The 24,250-nt window shown below is 36.5% G+C and overlaps 2 protein-coding genes across 2 annotated transcripts; one reads left to right on the top strand and one right to left on the bottom strand.

Moving 5' to 3' along the window:
- Positions 1-17,525: 17,525 nt before the first annotated feature.
- On the bottom strand, positions 17,526-17,921 carry LOC138905860 (protein MAIN-LIKE 1-like). The gene has a single exon (XM_070194376.1). The coding sequence runs from the start codon at positions 17,919-17,921 to the stop codon at positions 17,526-17,528; it is 396 nt and encodes a 131-aa protein (XP_070050477.1).
- A 1,569-nt stretch (positions 17,922-19,490) lies between these two features.
- LOC138905858 (uncharacterized) lies at positions 19,491-20,186 on the top strand. The gene has a single exon (XM_070194375.1). The coding sequence runs from the start codon at positions 19,491-19,493 to the stop codon at positions 20,184-20,186; it is 696 nt and encodes a 231-aa protein (XP_070050476.1).
- Positions 20,187-24,250: the final 4,064 nt, after the last annotated feature.

Raw genomic sequence — 24,250 nt, 5'->3', positions numbered from 1 at the left:
CATTTTTTCTTATTGCGTGACAGGATCTTAGACCTTGGCAGGTACAAAGGGGGAAAAGGTCGATTCTTGATTGAACAATAATTATAAATATGTTACTCTAATCATGCCAAGAGAAGATAATGGTATTTAAGTGATAAATAATCAATAAAATAGTTACTAGGTTTTGAGAGCATTATTATTTTAATAAACAGTATAAGGGGAAGGTTTAACATAATGTTAAAATCATTATTTTGTTTTATGTCTATAGCGAAAAAGTGTGCGACCATAATTGAATTTGAGTGCTTAATCTAGATAGCCCACCATATGACAAAATCCATGTCATCTAGTTGAGCACAATAATAATAATAATAATAATAATAATAATAATAATAATAATAATAATAATAATTCATGTCTTATTGCATTCATCTGGTGGAGGCACATTATTTCAATTGGCCCTCAATATCCCAAAATAATTTCCTTTTATACCCTACGTGGGGAAAAATGTCAACTTCAATACTTTAAAAAAGAAAAAGGAGTCGTATATGTGCCGGATAAAAGAGAAATACAATAAATTATATTGTACAGAAAATGAAATACAGTCATACTAATCCACCAAAGTCCAAGATGAACGCAAATATAATAGTAACACTAACAACTTTGTACAATGAACACCATAGTACCATAAACACAAATTAAAAAATAAATGATAAATTAGCATTTGCAAAGATATGCTATCTTTTCGCCACAATACCTCAAATTAATGGAGTTATACTTCATTTATAAATAAATAAAAAGATTATACAACATATAAAATTTGTAATTTACAGAATATTGTAAAATAATTTTCTTATATAATATACTGAATTAGGAACGATGTAGCGTAATGGTTAAACTTTCACAACAAAAATAATACTCAGTCTTAAGCATCAAACGACCTATGCTTTTTATAATTGTACAACATATTTTACATTATATTAGATAAGTAAAAACAAAACTATGAGGATATATGCAAGTACAATCACCTAGACCTATTATAGATAATTAGGAATTGAAATGCTCAAAGTAAAAGTTAAAGCACTAAACTAAATATCTGAAATTACAAGTGAGGGTAGGAGCGCTCCCTCTCCCCCTCCAGAGGAAGAGTTATAGGTCATAGAGAGAGGAATAAATATGAAAATGAAACCTGGCACGACTTTATTCCACTGCAGAGGAGGCACATATTAATATTACTCATGTTGTTTTAATTTATTTGATTCTATTCAATTAGATATAGAATTTAAAAAAGAAATAAATACTTTCAAACTTGTAATCCTAATAAGTCATATTTGCATGGCAATGATACTTCACTTGTGGCGTTAAACATGCGAACGCATTTATATGAAGCATAAAACTTTTTTATTGAGATGGAATTTAAAATTTATGTTAAATTATTTCTAGATTATTCTTTTTGGGATGAAGTAAAAGAAAATAGGATTATATAAACAACAATGGGGGGAAGTAAAATCAGTGTTTTAAAAGGCGTTTCGGGGCGAGGCGCACCAAAAACGCCATGAGGCGATGGTGTGGGGCGAAAATCTCAAGAGGCATACGTCCAGCAATTCGGGGCGTACGCCCGAGCTTTTGAGGCGAGTTTTTTTTAGTGAGGCGTAAGCCCCAGAGACTTTTTCAAATTAAAACAAAATTTGTTGAATAAGTCTTTCATATAATACCCAAATTCTCAAAAGTCAGCTTGGTAATTACTCTAAAGTTTTAAAAAGGAACTGAAATGTATTAAAATTAAAAGTCAAGACCTTTTTTTATTGATTGAAGCCCCAATTCATGATCTTTTCCAATTCTTTATCTTGTCCGCTAGTCTACTAATATCTCATAAAAGCAACGAATATTCAATTTTTAATTTTACAAATACAAAGAGAACTACATTCTCCTTCATAGCAGCAAGTTCAAAGTTCAAATTGCAAGTTAATCATCATTTTTGTTCCTCTATGTAGAAAACATTATTTTTTTTTGACTCAATTACTTGTACTTCTAAATAGCGTATAATAGATTGTTTTGACTAGTATTTTGTGGGGATGACGCGCGCGCGCGCGCGCGCACACACACACATATATATATATATATCACATATTTATAATTTTCTTTATTTTTTATGATTTTACCTGTTTATAAATATTTACTGTAATTATATTATTTTATAAAATATTAAAAATTAAATATCTATGGGGCTTACAGTGCCTCAGGGCTTATATATAAAACACTTAGCCTTACGCCCACGCCTTTTAAAACACTGAATAAAATATATACAAAAATGTCGAAGTGAATTGACCATTTATTAATACGCGTAAAGAATTTTACACTCTTAAGTTGTATTATTAACATGTAATAAAAGGTTATTTATAAAATTACGAAATACAAACCTCACTAGTTTGAACCAATATTTTAAAAGGCGGGGGAGACGAGGCGTTTTACTTCTGACGAGGCGAGGCGTAAGCCCTGAGACATGGGGCGTAAGTCCCACAGATCTTTAAATTTTACTAATTTCAAGAATTTTAAGATAGTATAAAATAAAAAATAATTATAAAAATTACATTAAAATCACAAAATTATAACAAATAATCTATTTAAAATATATATAAATTATAATTAAACTATGAATAATACGAAAAGTATGACATATATCATAATATGCAAATTAGTTGCAACGCCGTTACAACTCATACATCAAAAGTAATGTATTCGATGCAAAATCTTATATGTATCTCTTAAGGAGTAATGAATCTTGAAAGAATTTCGATATTATAATTTGATATTTTTTTTAAAATACTCCTTTTATTTAATATGCTTTCTATTTGAAAGAGAATTTATATAAAAATATAATTCACAATTTAAATATGATTCTCTACCATCATTTATTTTTAAGTTTCAACAAGTTAATAAAGTGCAAATAATTTACCATACTATACCATGATAACTAATTATTTGTAAATAATTACTAGCTAATACTAAGCTATTAAATTAATAAGTATTGTATCTCGTAAACGTGAAAATAATAATATTTAGGAAAATAATTATAAAAATAATTATGGACTATTATATAATAAATACATAACAAAAGTTAATAAATAAATATTTTTAAATGAAAGATTTATTTAAAATTTACTATCATAGCAGTTTTAGTGGATAACGTACAATAATTTTTAATTTAATTATGATAAAAAATACTCTCAACTTAATGATTTATGATTAAGAAAAATATAATTTTGAATAATCAACGATTTATTAAGAAAATTTGAGAATTTACAAGGTTAGTTACACACAATTGTATAAAGTTTTATTAGGCGAGCCTAGTACGCTGGGCGTTGGGCGTGTCCGAGGCGTAAGCCCAGACGACCGAAGCGTAAGTCTCACGAAAATAAGCCCCTCATATAAGCCCAGTGACGTTTTACGAGTGTTTCGTCCCAGGACGAGCCCCGGACGAGTCCCAATTCTGCCTTTTAAAACAAAGGTTTGAACCATCGCGAATTAATTAGGCCACTTATTAGGCCCCAATCAAGTGAAAATGCTGGAGATTAGATATTTGCAGCCATCGTGTGGTCACACACATGTAAGAACTTGTTAGGTGTGGAGTACACGTGGAAACAGGGAAGCATTAATTGACAATTAAACGATGTACATGTAACCCCACATTGTCAGCGGGTGATATCATCCATTCCGCAGGTTTGCTCTCTCCTAAACTCCTTTATTACTACATTACACCCTCCGCGAGAAGAGTCAACAACCAAAGTATGATTTATATGGACTCAAGAGACATAAATAGGTTTAAAAATAAATTAGGTATCGTTTTATATATAGCACCATTATTCACCGCGTTATACTTTAACGACAGTTTTGTCCGTTAAGGTATAGCACGATGAATAACCGCATTATATATAAAATGTGCCCCCATCAATAATTCACCTGCACTTAACTGACCCACCAATAATTCAAATGTATATAACGTCTATTATGCATGCGCTATACATCCACTAATTGTATCTCCGGACTGGTTTTTTTTCTTATTTAAGGAGGTTCTGAATTTGGTAAAAATCCATAAATCCATTCAGCATCCTTCAAGTCTTCCGAAATATTTGTTTCGTTAAGTTATTTTGTATTTTGTCATAATATCTGAAGAGCGAAAAATTAGGGTTTTATTACATTGGGGGGGAGGAAAGGTTGTGGCGGAGAATAACTCAGTACGCTATAGTTGTTCTCCACCGTGTCATGTTCAGTTGCCACTTACAATGGAGTACGATAGATTTGTATCGTTATTATGTAAAAAATAAGTGTGAGCAAATGTTCGGTAAATATTAAAGTAACCGAAAGATATCCGTATTCTGTTACTCCGCAAGGGGTTGCTTGTTATGCTGAGTTTAACATCGAAGACGATGAAACTCTGACAGAATTTTTGAGGACTCCGGATGAACACCGGGAACTTCTTGTGATAAAAATATTGGAAATATACGTCAAGACGGAAGACATTCGCAATAATGAGGTTCCGCAAAGTAGGGATATCCCTCAATTATCGAGTGGTTATTTTGGAGCAGTTTTAGCCGAATAGGTTCTGGGTGAAAGAGTTTGGCCTGATCTAAACTTATCTCCACGGGAAAAATAGGACCGAGGACGTAATTTCTCCCCAAGTTTACATAATCCACAAGCCGAGTGGTAAACTTTAATTTTCCTTTGTGTTACAATGTTTATTTTTATGTATTGAATTTCTATTAATACTCATATACCGACCACCATCGCGATGAATGGGATTCCCGACGAGAAGTCGGGTAAGGCTATGATACCAGCCCATATACTCATGCTCGCCATCCGTACGCACATGTGGAGGGGGTGGCGGAATTAGGTCATACCTCTGGTCCCAAATCTCAATCTGGGCATCTAGCCAGTCCAAGTATGTCTGGTCAGCCCTGGAACGATCATCCCACTGGTAATATGTCCTAAGCCAAGTGGGCGGAATAGGTACAAGCTGCGGTCGACCAAACTGGCGAAGGACTCGCTCGGTGGCATGATGCTCGACAATATCGAGACATATCAGTGGGACGGAAGAGCTCTACATAGCTCGGCCGCTGGAGCAATAATTGGGCAAACCAGCTATGAGCGCGTCGCTGTATGGCCTCCATAAGAACTATTAATTAAACACAGGAATCGTGAGTAAACACAACACATATAAAGTCAGGCCAAGTAAACTTAAGATTACATGTACCTGAGCGCCTTCAAGCAAATCCAACAAATCCATGTAATAGGGGAGATGATGTCAAGCCTCGAACTCACGTCCGTAGCCTCGCCTATCAATCCACCTCCAAGCTAAAGGGAGAAACGGTGGAGGTGGTGCATCCGGAGCAATGGGTGGTAGAGGTGGTTGGAACTGCAGGAACAGCTCCCAGGCCCAAAACTAATATAGATTGTGGACGTAAAATTTAAGTTATTGTTTTTACTATGTATGTTATAAAAATGAAAAGAATTGACTATGTTTTCACCTGTAATAGCGGTAAAAATCCGGCAACGTCTCTCTGGGTGCCCATGCTAGCCCGACACATCTGCCTATACATGTAACCTAGAACATCTGCACCCCAGCTGTAACCAGGTAAATCATCTAGCCGCTCAAGATAATGTAGAAATCTCAAGCTGACTAGGTTTCCCGAAGTATTCGAAAATAGTACACTACCAAATATCAGCAGCAACACCAATCTCGTGTGTCAGTCGATAACCTCTGGCGGTGAATCATCTGTAATCTCCGCATCCATCGCCTCCAGATGCTGCCGGACTGGCGTCAGCTGCAAACGACTGGCCCCACTCAATGCAGTCTCCTCCGCTGGCTGGAATCTGGTAAGGCGCTGCAACATATGCAGGTAATACAATCCCATGTAGTCTCTGAGAGCATGCCAGTAAGCTACAGGTAATCCATCAACCGGCAGCCCGAAAAGAACCTCCACGTCCTCAAGCATGATGGTAGCCTCACCGATGGGTAGATAAAACGTGTGCGTCTCTGGTCGCCGCCACTCTATCATAGTCATGATCAACACCCAGTCGAACTGCAACCGACCGATCTCTATGATCCTGTAGAAACCCGTATCCTGAAGGTGTCTAACTATACGTGGATGGAGTGGGTGGGCCCTAATGAACTCCCGCATATCGTCTATACGTCTGGGGCGGAATGTCTAGGACAAACATTGCCCATCCCATATGTATGAAGACCTATGGTTGGCCTGTAGTAACAGTAGCTCTAGAGATGCAGGTCCAGGATGCACAAGGAGAACCTCCATGACGATGTCTGTAAATTGAACAATATTAATTAATGTATTTTTCTTTATAATTTCTTAACATATTTTAATATATTGCAATATCTTTTATATTAATATTTAATCGATTTTTTTACTATATTGTTACTTAAGTTGATACATTTTCTATATTATAATTTTATATGTTAGTTTATTATTTTATATGTTAGTTTCTTATTTTATATGGTAGTTTATTATTTTATATGTTAGTTTATTATTTTATATGTTAGTTTATTATTTACCTATTTTGGGTATAATAGAATTAAATAATTAATTTTTATATGAATACATGATTTAATTAATAAGTATTCATATACAAATAATTAGTTTGACAAATATTGTTGTTTTTATGTTATTTTCTTACATTTGTTGACTAGTATTCGAGAGACTTTGTGTTTGAACTATCATCTTTTTTCAGATATTTTTGGGGTTGACAGATAATTAAATGATTAATTTCAATAACTACAAAGATACTACGCTAAAGGACACTACATTGTACTACGCTCAAGGCACTATATTATAATTACAGGCAATACATTAAAATTACGGGCACAACATAACACTAAAGGAAACTAAATAACATTAATTATTCATAAAATAATAATTTATCTATTTTACTAATCTTTTAGCACATAAATAATCTAATCTGGATAAAAAATAACAAATTAATTTAATCACAAAACAATCACGACAATACATATACCACAGTAAACAATAACTAATAAATATTTTTTTATAACAACTAATAACATTAATTATTCATAAAATAACAATTTATCTATTTTACTATTTTTTAGCACAATAATAATCTAATCCGGATAAAAAAATAATAAATTAATTAAATCGCAAAACAATCACGAAAGAACATATATAACAGTAAAAAATAACTAATATGCATTTTTAATACATGAGTTTTAACAAAAAATAAGTCGGAATACCTCGATTTTAAAAGTTTTGAAAGGTGAAGATTTGATGATTTGGGGGCCGAAACGAGCAATCCACTACGCGATAACGCCTTAGATCCGATGTTAGCTTGCTACAATACCAAGAATCTACATTATTTATGGGACTGATGGGCTCCAATGGAGTTTTTTTGCGTTAAAAATGGGGGGAAGGGGGACCGCTGGGAATTAAAAAATAGGGGGGGGGGGGGGGCGCTGTTAATTCACGTCTGGTTGGGGAAGGAGAAGGCACAGTTTTTTATATAGGTATAGCGCCTTATATATGCGCGCTATACCTTTATAGTTCAAATATAGCGCGGTGAATAACCGCACTATACCTTAATGGATAAAACTATCGTTAAAGTATAGTGCGGTGAATAACCACGCTATATATAAAATGGTGCCCGATTTGTTTTTAACCTATTTGTGTCACTTGAGTCAAAAAAGACCACATTTAGGTTTCGGACTCCCACGAGAAATCATTCATTTATCACTGCAAAAAGTTTTAATGATTGAAGAGATGTGTTATAATATGGTTACATTATGATGGTGTTAAAATTCGGGTGAGGATTGTGGGTGGAGACTCAGAATGTTCTGGAGCGACATATCAAAATGGAGGTGCCATGGTGATATTATTTGCAGATGATATAGTGCTGATTGACGAGACGCGTTGCTGGGTCAACGCTAGGCTAGAGGTTTGGAGACAGACCCTGAAATCTAAAGGTTTTAAGTTGAGTAGAACGAAAACAGAATACTTGGAGTGCAAGTTCAGTGATAAGACGCATGAAGCATAAGCGGACGTAAAGCTTATTACACAAGTCATCCCCAAAAGTGATAGTTTCAAATATTTTGGGCCTGTCATTAAAGGCAACGGGGAGATTGACGAGGATGTTACACATCGTATTAGAGTGGGTGTGGATGAAATGGAGGCTCGCATCTGGTGTTTTATGTGATAAGAATGTGCCATCAAGACTTAAGGGCATGTTCTTCAAAGTGGTAGTTAGACCGACTATGTTGTATGGTGCTGAGTATTGGCCATTCAAGAAATCCCATGTCCAAAAGATAAAAGTAGTAGAAATGAGTATGTTGAGATAGATGTGTGGGCATACTAGGAAAGATAAGAATAGGAATGAAGTTATTAGGGACCAGGTGAGAGTGGTCCCTATGAAAGACAAACTGCGGGAATCGAGGCTGAGATGGTTCGAGCACGTGATAAGAGAGAAATAGACGATCCGGTTAGGAGGTGTGAGAGGTTGACCATGGCGGGTCTGAGGAAGGGTAGGGGTAGGTCAAAAAAGTATTGGGAAGAGGTGATTAGGCAGGACATGGCATTGCTTCAGCATACCAAGGATATGACCCTCGATAGGAAGGTGTGGAAGTCGAGAATTAAGGTCGGAGATTGATAGGCAGTTGAGGGTTTTTGCTAGTCTTACCAGTAGTATTAGTAATATTCTTATAGTTTCTTGTTCCTAGATCCTTTTTATTATACATTGTGTCATTCTTACTAGTAGTATTAATACTATTCTTATATTTTTTATCTCATGTCTTTATTTTTTTTCTTGTTGTTGTTACCGTTGGTTTATTCCTTGTCATTGTTCTTTGAGCCGATGATTTATCGGAAACAGCCTCTCTGGCTTCACAAGGCAAGGGTTAAATCTGCATACTGATAACTAGGGGTTTTAGCCTATTATTTACTCTCTTTTGCTTAGGTTTTGGGTCAAAAATGTGTAAAGGTATTCCCGAAAACTAACTTAATGTGCTTGCTTACATGGTTTAGTCAAAATGAGGCAAAAAAGCCATAATCAACTCATGAAGGAGTCAAACCTGAACAAATCCAAGGCTGAGACTGGAGCGCTGCGAGCGGCAGAAAAGCGCGACCGCGTAAGGACTACCGCTGAGGCGGCCACTATTACGCAATCCGTGAAAGTAGATTCAGAGAAGCTGCTTTGAGTACTAAAATCACCGCCGACCGCGTTGGAAAAATGCGTCCGTGAAATCTTTTGCGCGGCCTCAAAGGGATTTCCGCTGAGAGCGCATCTTGAGGTTCAGAGACCCTGCAAGTCAGGCTTAACTGAAAAATGCGGCCCGCATTCAAATTATGCGGCTGCGATGGAAGCACACGCGGACGCGGTCCGCAAAATTAAGCTTAATCCAAGCCCAGTATTGAAGAAATGCGGACCGCACTCATTATTACACGGCCGCAAAAGCTCAAGCGCGGACGCGGTCAGAATTACGCGTCCGCGAATCCTCCGCATGGGCATTTTTGTCCGAAAATTTCAGCCTAGTATAAATAGATCCTTTTATCAATTTTAGGTTAAGTTTTGTTGAGTAGAGCACGTGAACAACTGGTTTTTCCCTTTTTGGAAAATTTTAGAGTAGATTTACCTTCAAACTTTAGATTTTCATCTTGTACTTTAATATTATGGCTTATATTTCATCTTTATCTTTGATTTCTGCTGCTATTATGAGTAGCTAGACACCATAGCTAGGGTTGTGACCCAACCTTAGTGTGAGTATTTAATGGGTCTTGAATTTTAGGGCTTAATTGTTTATGAGTTACTGATATTTAGCCTAATTTATGTTAAAATTATAAAATTAGTGGTCGCAAACACTGATTCATGCCTTTATGACTTAGGCTCTTCTTGAGAAAGATGGATTAAGTCTAGGAAAATTAGGCTAACAAGGAATTGGGGCGAACTCAAGAGATTGATAGCCCCAATTAAAGGGTTAAACCTAGAGATAGTAATACCCGACTTGAGCAAATTTCACTTGTATTGTATGAACACCCATTTGGGCTTGAGAAAGCCAAATCGGGCAAAGTCACTCAAACTACCGAGAGGTATAGAGTGAGCATTTATGTGTGATGGTTATATCACGACCCCAATCATAACAAGCTTGTCCTATATTCTTGATACCCATTAGATACTCACCTAGGCGGGAGTCACTTCCCTAGTGCCTTTTAACACTTGAAAACTTTCACCAAAAATATTGTACTTAGCTTACACTCAGCATACTATAGTATAAAATTAGAATAGAATCAATCGCAACAATGTTTGGAAGTGCAACTAGGAACAACACGCACATCTAGATTAGTTAGATACCCAACTCCAAGCCAAATTAACTCCCTGTGGAAATCGATCCCAACCTCGTTGGGTAAAACTGCATCGACCATCCTCGCTACTCTATAGTGGTGTAGGTTTGGACCCGATCACATACACATTACCCTCCCCAGACCCTATGCTTGTGGGATTATATTGGGTTTGTTGTTGTTGTTGTTATTGTTGTTGTTGCTGTTATAATGCGATACACTCAAACAACATGCATTGATTATAACTTACTACGTTTATAATCAATTTCGTAAACTATTACTACGTTTTTCTAAGTTTCATATTTAATAAGCGTTTGGACATAAAGAAAATATGAAAATTTTAAAAATAAGTTTTTAGTTAATTTTAAAAAAAGGTATTTCAATTAAAATATTATTTGGACATATATTTCATTGGAAAAAATATTATTTACTTAAAAAATTGATTTAAACCACTTTTTCATACTCGAAATTCATTTTTCATAATTCTTTGAAACTCTTCTTTAAAAATTCAGTCCAAACAATATTTTTGAAAATAAGTTTCGAAAAAATAATCTTACGGACAAATTGTTCCTTAAACTATCACGTATTTTCATTACGCCCATGTATTAGAACTTTCCACGGTTAAAACTCTCTTCTCTGATTGGTTTGGTTTCAGGTGAGTTTCGGATTGATTTGGGACACTTAGTCCCTTGGTTGAAGGCCTTAGTTGTAAGAGTTGACCAGAATTTGACTTGTGTGTAGACGATTTTGGAATGGAGTTTTGATGATTTCAATAGTTTCGTACAGTAAGTTTGGACTTAGGCGTATGTACGGATGTTGATTCGGAGGTTCGTAGGTTGATTTGGTGCTTTTTGGCGAAAGTTGAAGGTTTTGGAAGGTTGATAGGTTTGACTGAGGGTTGATTTTATTGATATAGGACTTAGATTATGATTTCGAGAGTTTTTATAGGTCCGTTGGGTTATTTGGGACTTGCATGCAAAATTTGAGGTCATTCGGAGTTGTTTAGGCTTGTCCGTCGCAAGTTTTGAATTTGGAAATGTTCATTAGTTTATTAGGCTTGAATTGAGGTGCAATTCATAATTTTTATGTTGTTTGGTGTGACTTAAGGCCTTGAGTAGGTTCGTGTTATGTTTTGGAACTTGATGATATGCTTGGACGGGGCCTCGGGAGTGTTCCAGATTGATTTTGGCTTGTTTGGAGACTTAGAGGAATTGTTGATCTATTGAGGTCTGGTGCTTTTGCACCTGCGATGTTTGGGCCGCAGAAGCGGCCGATTGGACATATTCAAATTTGGGCTAGGGGAGCTGGGTCTGCAGGTGCGGACAAGGATGTGCAGGTGCGCGACAACAGAAGCGGAAATACTCCGCAGAAATGGATTTTGGGCTGGTTGGCAAGGGACCGCAAGTGCGGTGCATTGTCTGAAGAAGCAGAAGCATAGGTGTGCATTTTTGGTCCGCAGAATCGGGTTTCCTGGTCTTGAGTGGAGGACGCATCTGCAATGCTTTTTTCGCATATGAGCACCAGAGTTTGTCTGCAGAAGCGGAATTCACTGGGCAGAAATAGCTTGGACGAAGGTTTTATTTCATGTATCACATTTTGAGTTAGAGAGCTCGGATTTAGGCGATTTTGGAGGAAACTTTCACGATTTGAATCGGGTAAGTATTTTTGACTCGGATTCGTTCATTATTCATGATTCCATTTTATTATTTATCATTTAATTGGTGATTTGCATTGGAAAATTTGGGGGTTTTTTTTGTAAAAACTTTTCAAAAATATAAAGTGAGGATTTGAAGGTCGATCTGAGGTCGGAATTGAATGATTTTGGTATGGTTGGACTCGTATCAGAATGAGTGTTCGGAATTTATGAGTTTGGTTGTGTTTCGAGCTGCAGGCCCAGGTTGACTTTTTGAGTTAACTTTTTATTCTTTATTAAAGTTCGAATCTTTATTATACGAAATTGCTTTATAATATATATATATATATATATATATATATATATATATATATATATATATATATATATATATATATATATATATATTTTTTTTTTCAATATTTATGATTTTATCTGTTTATAAATATTTACTGTAATTATATTATTTTATAAAATATTAAAAATTAAATATCTATGGGGCTTACGCCTCGTGCCTCAGGGCTTACGTCTCGCTGAGGCATATGTAAAACACTTAGCCTTATGCTCACGCCGTTTGAAATATTGAGTAAAATATATACAAAAATGCCAAAGTGAATTGACCACTTATTAATACGCGTAAAGAATTTTACACTCAAGTTGTATTATTAACATGTAATAAAAGGTTATATATAAAATTACGAAATACGAACCTCACTAGTTTGAAGTTTGAACCATCGCGAATTAATTAGGCCACTTATTAGGCCCCGATTAAGTGAAAACACTGGAGATTAGATATTTGCAGCCATCGTGTAGTCACACACGTGTAAGAACTTGTTAGGTGAGGAGTACACGTGGAAACAGGGAAGCATTAATTGACAATTAAAGGATATACATGTAACCCCACATTGTCAGCGGGTGATATCATCCATTCCGCAGGTTTTCTCTCTCCTAAACTCCTTTATTACTACATTACACCCTCCACGAGAAGAGTCCAAAACCAAAGTATGATTCATTTGGACTCGAGAGACATAAATAGGTTTAAAAATAAATTGGGTATCGTTTTATATATAGCACGGTTATTCACCGCGTTATACTTTAATGACAGTTTTGTCTGTTAAGGTATAGCACGGTGAATAACCGCGTTATATATAAAATGTGGCCCCACCAATAATTCACCTGCACTTAACTGACCCACCAATAATTCATATAGGTATAACGCATGTTATGCATGCGCTATACATCCACTAATTGTACTCCCTGACTGTTTTTTTTTCTTATTTAAGGAGATTCTGAATTTGGTAAAAATCCATAAATCCATTCAGCATCCTTCAAGTCTTCCGAAATATTTGTTTCGTTAAGTTATTTTGCATTTTGTCATAATATCCGAAGAGTGAAAAATTAGGGTTTTATTATATTGGGGGGAGGGGAGGAGGTTGTGACGGAGAATAACTCTGTACGCTATAATTGTTCTCCACAGTGTTTTGTTAAGTTGCCACTTACAATGGAGTACGATAGATTTGTATCGTTATTATGTAAAAAGAAATGAGTGTGAGCAAACATTCGGTGAATATTAAAGTAACCGGAAGATATTCGTATTCTGTTACTCCGCAAGGGGTTGCTTGTTATGCTGAGTTTAACATCGAAGACGATGAAACTCTGACAGATTGTTTGAGGACTCCGGATGAACACCGGGAACTTCTTGTGATAAAAATGTTGGAAATGTACGTCAAGGCGGAAGATGTTCGCAATAATGAGGTTCTGCAAAGTAGTGATATCCTCAATCATCGGGTGGTTATTTTGGAGCAGTTTTAGCCGAACAGGTTCCGGGTGAAAGAGTTTGGCCTGATCTAAACTTATCTCTAAGGGAAAATGAGAACCGAGGACGTAATTTCTCCCCAAGTTTACATAATCCACAAGCCGAGTTATCATGACCCAATTTCACCTATAGGTCATGATGGCGCCCAACAATACAGCCAGGCAAGCCAACTAGTACTTTAAACCCTTCTTACCTGCAAGAATTAAAACAATCTAAAAAGATTTGGTAAATTAAAATAACCAAGAAAAATAATTAAATCAAAACATTCTACTAGTGTGTGTGCCAAGACCTGGTGTCACAAGTGTATGAGCATCTAGTAGATTATACAAAAATTATAAAAACTTTCTGAAATGAAATAGACAGAATAAAATTCCCAGAAGAGGCACTAATTGCTGCAAAACGGCTCAGAAAGCAGCTCATCACTAAGCCTCTAGATAACGCGGGTGCGCACCGATAGGTCTAACAATAGCACCTGTTTCAGGTCCTGCACAAAAAGTGCAGCAAGTGTAGCATGAGTACGTAAATAACGTGTACCCAGTAAGTATCAAGCCTAATCTCGAAGAGGTAGAGACGAGATGGCTGACTTTGACACTCACTAAGGGTCAATAATAATAATTGAAATAAAACTAGAATATCTAAATCAACATGATTCACAGATTTAACAATAATTTTATTTAACCAGCAGAAATAATTAAATTCCTTCAAATGCGACAATTTCTAATTTATTAATTAAATTCACAACTGCAATAAATAGCAAAATATCGAGTAATTATTATTATTATTATTATTAGGCACAATTTCTGCTGAGGTCGTACGACCCGATCCAGAGTGTCGTGTACACTGCCGAGGGACGTGCGACGCGATCCATAGATGCATCTATACTATACTGCCGAGGTGTTCGGCCCGCTCCACAAGAAAGGAGGACATTTTCTTTTGTACCTCCGGAAGGAGAGTATATTTATTAGAGGTTAATTCGAGAGGATGAACAAATTCTTTTAACAATTAAATTAATTCAAACAGAAAATTAAGTATATATGAGATTTCCATCTTACTATATTTCCCTAACAATTCACAATATATTTTAAATAATTTAATTAAGTAAAGAATACAATTTATACACGTAATTCATGATTTGAGTCCTAAACTACCCGGACCTTAGCATAAATAGTAGCTATGTACGGACTCTCGTCACCTCGTGCGTACGTAGCCCCCACATTTAGCAACAATTATTAATTTAAATCACCTATGGGGTAAATTCCCCCTCACAAAATTAGACAAGAGACTTACCTTGTCTCAAAGTCCGCTTTCCGGTTAAAATGTCGCGTAAAAATCTCAATTCGGTGCCGAAAAATCCGAAACTATACAAAGGTTATATAAAATAATTAATACATGTTCAATAATTTGAAATTCATCTATTAAATAAATTATCCTATCCAAAATGGTAAAATTTCTAAAATTCACCCCCACGTGCCTGGATTCCGGAAATTTTCGGATGAAAACGTTACCCATAATCTCAAGAACTCAAATATATAATTTCTATCCAATTCCATAACCATTTTCGTGGTTAAAATGGTAAAATTCCTAAAATTCACCCCGGATTCCGGAAATTTTCGGATGAAAACGTTACCCATAATTTCAAGAACTCAAATATATAATTTCTATCCAATTCCATAACCATTTTCGTGGTTAAAATCTCATTTTTATAAAAATCTAGGTTTTTCATCTAAACCTTTGATTTCTAAGATTTAAAAGTTATAATCTACCCAAAATCTATGTATTTAACTCAAATTATGTAGAATTAACTTACCTTCAAGTTGCTAGTTGAACTCCCCTCTCAAAAGCTCTGAAATCGCCCGAAAATGGAGAAAAAATGGGCTCAAAATGTCTGAGCCCCGATTTTTAACCATTCTACCAAGCAGTGGTTTCGCACTTGCGGAAAAGCCTCGCAGGTACGAATTTCACTCGACTGCCCCCTCTCGCATCTGCGCGCACTGCCTCGCACCTGCGGCGATGTCTTCCCTTTCCCTTTTCCGCTTTTGCACACAAAATTCGCATTTGCGAGGGTCGCACCTGCGGCTGTCCACGTACCAGAAGCAGAAGGCTTCAGCTCTTCTTCAAAATTCCAAAATTGGTCTGAGCCTCTTCCGGTTAACACTCGGGGCCCCGGGGCCCCACCCGAATATACCAACAGGTTTGAAATCATAAAACGGACTCGCTCGAACTCTCAAAACGTGTAAAACAACATCAAATCTAAGAATCATTCCCAAAACCAAATTGATTCAACTTAAAAATTTCAAATTCTTCAAACTTACTCCGAACCCGCCGAAATTTACTTATACTACTCGGAATGACACCAAATTTTGCGTGCAAGTCTTAAATCCCTATACGGAGCTATTCCCGAACTCAGAATTCCAAACGGACTTCAATTTCTCCAAAATCTACCCCAAACCAAATTTCAAGAACCTTAAGCCTTAAATAGCTAGTTTTCACTATTAAGCGCTAAAACACTCCCGGGATATCCAAAACCCAATTCGAACATACGCCCAAGTTCGAAATTATTATACAAACCTATTGGAACCATCAAATCCAGATTTCGGGGTTATTTTCTCAAAATGTTGACCGAAGTCAAACTTGGCCTTTTAAAGCCAAACTAAGGAACCTATTGTTCCGATTTAACCCCGATTACTTCCAAATTCTGAACCAATCATCCCCGCAAGTCTTAAATTATTAAAAGCACATTCGGGAAGTTTTATTTAGGGGAACGTGATTCTAAAAATCAAAATAACCGGTTAGGACATTACACGAGTGGTAAACTTCAATTTTCCTTTGTGTTACGATGTTTATTTTTTATGTATTGAATTTATATTAACACTCACATACCGACCACCATCGCGATGAATGGGATTCCCGACGAGAAGTTGGGTAACGCTGCGATACCAGCCCATATACTCATGCTCGCCATCCGTACGCTCAGGTGGAGGGGGTGGCGGAATCAGGTCATACCTCTGGTCCCAAATCTCAATCCGGGCCTCTAGCCAGTCAAGTATGTCTGGTCAGCCCTGGAATGATCATCCCGCTGGTAATGTATCATACGCCAAGCGGGCAGAATAGGTACAAGCTGCGGTCGACCAAACTGGCGAAGGACTTGCTCGGTGGCATGATGCTCGACAATATCGAGACATATCAGTGGGACGGAAGAGCTCCACATAGCTCGGCCGCTGGAGCAATAATCGAGCAAACCAGCTATGAGTGCGTCGCTGTATGGCCTCCATAAGAACTATTAATTAAACACAGGAATCGTGAGTAAATGCAACACATATAAAGTCAGGCCAAGTAAACTTAAGAATACATGTACCTGCATGCCTTCAAGAAAATCCAACAAATCCCTGTAATAGGGGAGATGATGTCGAGCCCCGAACTCGCGTCCGTAGCCTTGCCTATCAACCGACCTCCAAGCTAAAGAGAGAAACAATGGAGTTAGTGCATCCAGAGTGATGGGTGGTCGAGGTGGCAGGAACTGCAGGAACCGCTCCCAGGACAAAACCTAATATAGATTGTGGACGTAAAATTTAAGGTTTTGTTTTTACTATGTATAGTATAATCATGAAAAGAATTGACTATGTTTTCACCTGCAGCAGCGGTAAAAATCTGGCAACGTCTCTCTGGGTGCCCATGCTAGCCCGACACATCTGCCTATACATGTAACCTAGAACAGCTGCACCCCAGCTGTAACCAGGTAAATCATCTAGCCGCTCAAGATGACTAGGTTTCCCGAAGTGTTCGGGAATAGTACACCGCCAAACATCAACAACAACACCAATCTCGTGTGTCGGTCGATAACCTCCGGTGGTGAATCATCTGTAATCTCCGCATCCATCACCTCCAGATGCTGCCGGACTGGCGTCAGCTGCAAATGACTGGCCCCACTCAATGCAGTCTCCTCTGTTGGCTGGAATTCGGTAAGGCGCTGCAACATATGCAGGTAATGCAATCCCCTGTAATCTCCGAGAGCATGCGGGTCAGCTACAGGTAATCCATTAACCAGCAGCCCGAAAAGAACCTCCACGTCCTCAAGTGTGATGGTAGCCTCACCGATGGGTAGATGAAACGTGTGCGTGTCCGGTCGCCACCACTCTATCATAGCCGTGATCAACGCCTAGTCGAACTGCAACTGGCCGCTCTCTATGATCCTATAGAAACCCGTATCCTGAAGGCGTCTAACTATACGGGGATGGAGTGGGTGGGCCCTAATGAACTCCCACATATCGTCTATACATCTGGGGCAGAATGTCTTGGACAAACGCTGCCCATGCCATATGTATGAAGACCTATGGTTGGCCTGTAGCAACATTAGTTCTAGAGATGCAGGTCCGGGATACACAGGGGGAATCTCCACAACGATGTCTGTAAATTGAACAATATTAATTAATGTATTTTTATTTTTAATTGCTTAACATCTTTAAATATATTGCAATATCTTTTATATTAATATTTAATTGATATTTTTACTATATTGTTACTTAAGTTGATACATTTTCTATATTATAATTTTATATATTAGTTTATTATTTTATATGGTAGTTTATTATTTTATATGGTAGTTTATTATTTTATATGTTAGTTTATTACTTTATTTGTTTCTTTATTATTCACCTATTTTTGGGTATAATAGAATTAAATAATTAATTTTTATATGAATACATGATTTAATTAATAAGTATTCATATACAAATAATTAGTTTGACAAATATTGTTGTTTTTATGTTATTTTCTTACATTGGTTGACTAGTATTCGAGAGACTTTGTAATTGAACTATCATCCCTTTTTAGATATTTTTGGGGTTGACAGATAATTATATGATTAATTTCAATAACTACAAAGATACTACGCTAAAGGGCACTGCATTGTACTACGCTAAAGGGCACTATATTACAATTACAGGTAATACATTAAAATTACGGGCACAACATAACACTAAAGGGAACTAAATAACATTAATTATTCATAAAATAACAATTTATCTGTTTTACTAATCTTTTAGAACATAAATAATCTAATCCGGATAAAAAATAACAAATTAATTTAATCACAAAACAATCACGACAATACATATACCACAGTAAACAAATAACTAATAAACATTTTTTATAACAACTAATAGCATTAATTATTCATAAAATAATAATTTATCTATTTTACTAATTTTGTTTAGCACAATAATAATCTAATCCGGATAAAAAATAATAAATTAATTAAATCGCAAAACAATCACGAAAGAACATATATAAAAGTAAAAAACAACTAATAGGCATTTTTAATACATGAGTTTTAACAAAACATTAGTCGGAATACCTCGATTTTAAATTTTTTGAAAGGTGAATATTTGATGATTTGGGGGCTGAAACGAGCAATCCACTATGCGATAATGCCTTAGATCCGATGTTAGCTTGCTACAATACCAAGAATCTACACTTATTTTGCGACCGGTGGGCTCCAATGGAGTTTTTTTGAGTTAAAAATGGGGGGGGGGGGGGGGTTAAAGTATAATGCGGTGAATAACCACGCTTTATATAAAATGGTGCCCAGTTATTGTTTTAACCTATTTGTGTCTCTTGAGTCAAAAAAGATCACATTTAGGTTTCAGACTCCCGTGGGAAATCATTCATTTATCACTGCAAAAAGTTTTAATGATTGAAGAGATGTGTTATAATGTGGTTACATTATGATGGTGTTAAAATTCAGGTGAGGATTGTGGGTGGAGACTCAGAATGTGCTGGCGCAACATATCAAAAGGGAGGTGCCATGGTGATATTATTTGCAGATGATATAGTGCTGATTGACGAGACGCGTTGCTGGGTCAACGCTAGGCTAGAGGTTTGGAGACAGACCCTAAAATCTAAAGGTTTTAAGTTGAGTAGAACAAAAATAGAATACTCGGAGTGCAAGTTCAGTGATGAGACGCATGAAGCAAAAGCAAACGTACAACTTATTACCCAAGTCATCCCCAAAAGTGATAGTTTCAAATATTTTGGGTCTGTCATTAAAGGCAACGAGGAGATTGACGAGGATGCTACACATCGTATTGGAGTGGGGTGGATGGAATGGAGGCTCGCATCTGGTGTTTTGTGTGATAAGAATGTGACATCAAGACTTATGGGCAAGTTCTTCAAAGTGGTAGTTAGACCGACTATGTTATATGGTGCTGAGTGTTGGCCAGTCAAGAAATCCCATGTCCAGAAAATGAAAGTAGCAGAAATGAGGATGTTGAGATGGATGTGTGGGCATACTAGAAAAGATAAGAATTGGAATGAAGTTAATAGGGACAAAGTGGGAGTGGCCTCTATGAAAGACAAACTGCGGGAATCGAGGCTGAGATGGTTCGAGCACGTGATAAGAGAGAAATAAAATGATCCGGTTAGGAGGTGTGAGAGGTTGACCATGGCAGGTTTGAGGAAGGGTAGAGGTAGGTCAAAGAAGTACTGGGAAGAGGTGATTAGGCAGGATATGGCATTGCTTCAGCATACCAAGGATATGACCCTCGATAGGAAGGTGTGGAGGTCGAGAATTAGGGTCGGAGATTGATAGATAGTTGAGGGTTTTTGCTAGTCTTACCAGTAGTATTAGTAATATTCTTATAGTTTCTTGTTCCTAGATTCTTTTTATTACACGTTGTGTCATTCTTACTAGTAGTATTAGTACTATTCTTGTATTTGTTATCTCATGTCTTTATTTTTTTTTCTTGTTGTTGTTACCGTTGGTTGATTCCTTGTCATTGTTCCTTGAGCCGATGATTTATCGGAAACAACCTCTCTATCTTCACAAGGTGAGGGTTAAATCTGCATACACTTTACCCTCCCCAGAACCTATGCTTGTGGGATTATATTGGATTTGTTGTTGTTGTTGTTGTTGTTGTTGTTGTTGCTGCTGCTGTTATAATGCGATACACTCAAACAACATGCATTGATTATAACTTACTACGTTTATAATCAATTTCGTAAACTATTACTACGTTTTTCTAAGTTTCATATTTAATAAGCGTTTGGACATAAAGAAAATATGAATTTTTTTTAAAAAAAGTTTTTAGGTAATTTAAAAAAAAGGTATTTAAATTAAAATATTATTTGGACATATATTTCATTTGAAAAAATATTACAATTTTCCTAAAAAATTGATTTAAACCACTTTTTCATACTCGAAATTCATTTTTCATAATTTTTTGAAACTCATCTTTAAAAATTCAGTCCAAACAATATTTTTGAAAATAAGTTTCGGAAAAATAATCTTACGGACAAATGGTTCCTTAAACTATCATGTATTTTCGTTACGCCCATGTATTGGAACTTTCCACGGTTAAAACTCTCTTCTCTGACTTGCTAGATGGCAAAGTATGTGTTTATACATTCTTCACTAGCGTTTGGAGATAGATTTGGTTGAAACTCGAAAAAAAGTTTTTGAAGTTGTGTTAAAAAATAATTTTTGGAAGTTAAAGTTGTGTTTGGACTTGCATTTTACTTGAAAAAATATTGAAATTTTGTGAGTGAAAGAAAAATTTAGAAATGTTACGCGATACAACAAACATATCATTGTATTTACTATTCGTAGCTATACTTTTAGAAAATTATCATTTGTAGCTATATTTAAATTTTATGCAAATCCACATGTAGTACTTAAATAAGAGATCAATTGTTTTGAACTTAAACAAGAGAACAACAAGCTCTCATAGTGTGACGATATAACAACCCGGCCGGTCGTTTTGAGAATTTCAGCCCCGATTCCCCTATTTGATATTTTGCATATGTGTAATTGTGGTTACACGACTTACCGGTGTGATTGGTTTGGTTTCGGGTGAGTTTCGGATTGATTTGGGACACTTAGTTCCTTGGTTGAAGGCCTTAGTTGTAAGAGTTAACCGGAATTTGACTTGTGTGTAGACGACTTCGGAATGGAGTTTTGATGGTTTCAATAGCTTCGTATGGTGCTTTTGGACTTAGGCGTATGTCCGAATGTTGATTTGGAGGTCCGTAAGTTGATTTAGTACTTTTTGGCAAAAGTTAAAGGTTTGGAAGGTTGATAGGTTTGACCGAAGGTTGATTTTATTGATATAGGGCTTGGATTATGATTCCGAGAGTTGGTATAGGTCCGCTGGGTCATTTGGGACTTGCATGCAAAATTTGAGGTCATTCGGAGTTGTTTAGGCTTGTCCGTCCCAAGTTTTGAATTTGGGTGCAATTCATAGTTTTGATGTTGTTTGGTGTGATTTAATGCCTTGAGTAGGTTCGTGTTATGTTTTGGAACTTGATGATATGCTTGGACGGGGTCCCAGGGGCCTCGGGAGTGTTCCAGATTGATTTTGGCTTGTTTGGAGACTTAGAGGAATTGTTGATCTGCTAAGGTCTAGTGCTTTCGCACGTGCGATGTTTAGGCCACAGGTGCGGCACCGCAGAAGCGGCCGATTGGCCGCATATTCAAATTTGGGCTAGGGGAGTTGGGTCTATAGGTGCGGACAAGGACGCGCATGTGCGCAACAACAGAAGCGAAAATACTCCGCAGAAATGGATTTTGGGCTGGTTGGCAAGGGACCTCAAGTGCGGTGCATTGTCCGAAGAAGCGGAAGCGTAGATGCGCATTTTTGGTCCGCAGAAGCGGATTTCCTGGTCTTGAGTGGAGGACGCATCTGCAATGCTTTTTCCGCATATGCAAAGTCGCAGATGCGACTGTTTGTCCGTAGAAGTGGAATTCACTAGGCAGAAATAGCTTGGACGAGGGTTTTATTTCATTTATCACATTTTGAGTTAGAGAGCTCAGATTTGGGCGATTTTGGAGAAAAGTTTCACGATTTGAATCAGGATAAGTATTTTTGACTCGGATTCGTTCATTATTCATGATTCCATTCGTTTAATTGGTGATTTGCATTGGAAAATTTGGGGTTTTTTTTGTAAAACCTTTTCAAAAACATAAAGTGAGGATTTGAAGGTCGATCTGAGGTCGGAATTGGATGATTTTGGTATGGTTGGACTCGTATTGGAATGAATGTTCGGAATTTATGAGTTTGGTCGTGTTTCGAGGTACGAGCCCAAGGTTGACTTTTTGAGTTAACGTTTTATTTTTTATTTAAGATCGAATCTTTATTATCCGAAATTGCTTTCTATGACTTTTATTTATGTTATTAAGTTATTTTGGCTATATTCTAGCCGTCCGAAGTTGGATTTGCGCGGGAAGGGCTTGTTAGTGGATTGATTTAGCTTGTTTGAGGTAAGTGTCTTGCCTAACTTTGGGTGGGAGTACTACCCCTTAGGATTTGGGTTGATTGTACTATATGAACTATGTGGAAGACGTGTACATGAGGTGACGAGTGTGTACACGAGCTTCTATGTGAAAATTGACCGGCTTAGACTCTTGGGTTACTTATAAGAATATAATTAAAGTTGTTATTAATTGTTCTATATTTCGTTGTCAAGTTTATTTTTACATGATTTAATTGAAGTTGTTATTACATGTTCTAGTTTCCATTGTTGAGGTTTTCCTTATATGCATTTATTAGTAGTTGTTGTTACATGCTATTCTTTCCATTGTTGAGTTATTCTCATGAATTTAGTCGTAGTTTCTATTTCATGCTATCTCTTTTATTGTTAAGCTTATGTTATGCATTTGAATTGGAAGATGCCATTTTATGGAAATACCTTCATTGTTGAGTTGTTGAAGTTATAGTTGTTGAAAGCTATTAACACGGTTGTGGTTGAAATTATTGGTTATTGGGATGCCTTTCCTTGTTGAGTTATTTCTCGTTTATTTTGTTGTTATTGAGATTCTTGTGTACATTGTGGTTGAGTCGTGGGCTATGTGTTGTAGTAACATTGGTATTGTTGATTTTTGGCAATGTTGTGGCATATGGGCACGTGTGGTGCGAGTTGATTATTGTATAGTGAATATTGATATGCGCATGCAGCGGTATAAGGATAGGGATTGATGCGCATGCGGCGAGATAAGGTGAGATTTATACGCGTGTTGCTAGTAAGGGAATTACTTGAAGCCACACAGTGAGATAAGGGGGCTAAAGTGTGTGTAGCTATTTCAGAAAAAAATATTTTTTAAATAAATGCAAGGCTCATGCAGTGATATAAGAAAGATTGTGATTATGACTTGTGAAATGTGAATATGAGGTATGGTACTTGGGTTGTGATTCTTATTGTACATTCTATGTGAAAAGACTTGTTGATTTGAATGGTTATTATCTTTCCTTCATCCGTTTTACTTGTATTTTGACTGTATTTGATCACTTGTTGTTCTATCATATGTTCATACTTTGTTTTCCTTTATTGCCTAAATTTTCGTTGTTAGACTTATATCATCATTTTGTTTGTTGTCATTTATTTCTTTACTTTCCGTTATTAGATTACATTAATATTCTGTTCAGGTTTTCTATATCTAGTAGGTGTTTTGACATGGCCCCGTCATTACTCAACCGAGGT

The sequence above is a fragment of the Nicotiana tomentosiformis genome, chromosome 2, assembly GCF_000390325.3.
Source record: "Nicotiana tomentosiformis chromosome 2, ASM39032v3, whole genome shotgun sequence".
Taxonomy (NCBI): domain Eukaryota; kingdom Viridiplantae; phylum Streptophyta; class Magnoliopsida; order Solanales; family Solanaceae; genus Nicotiana; species Nicotiana tomentosiformis.
This window is presented reverse-complemented; position numbering and strand designations above follow the sequence as displayed.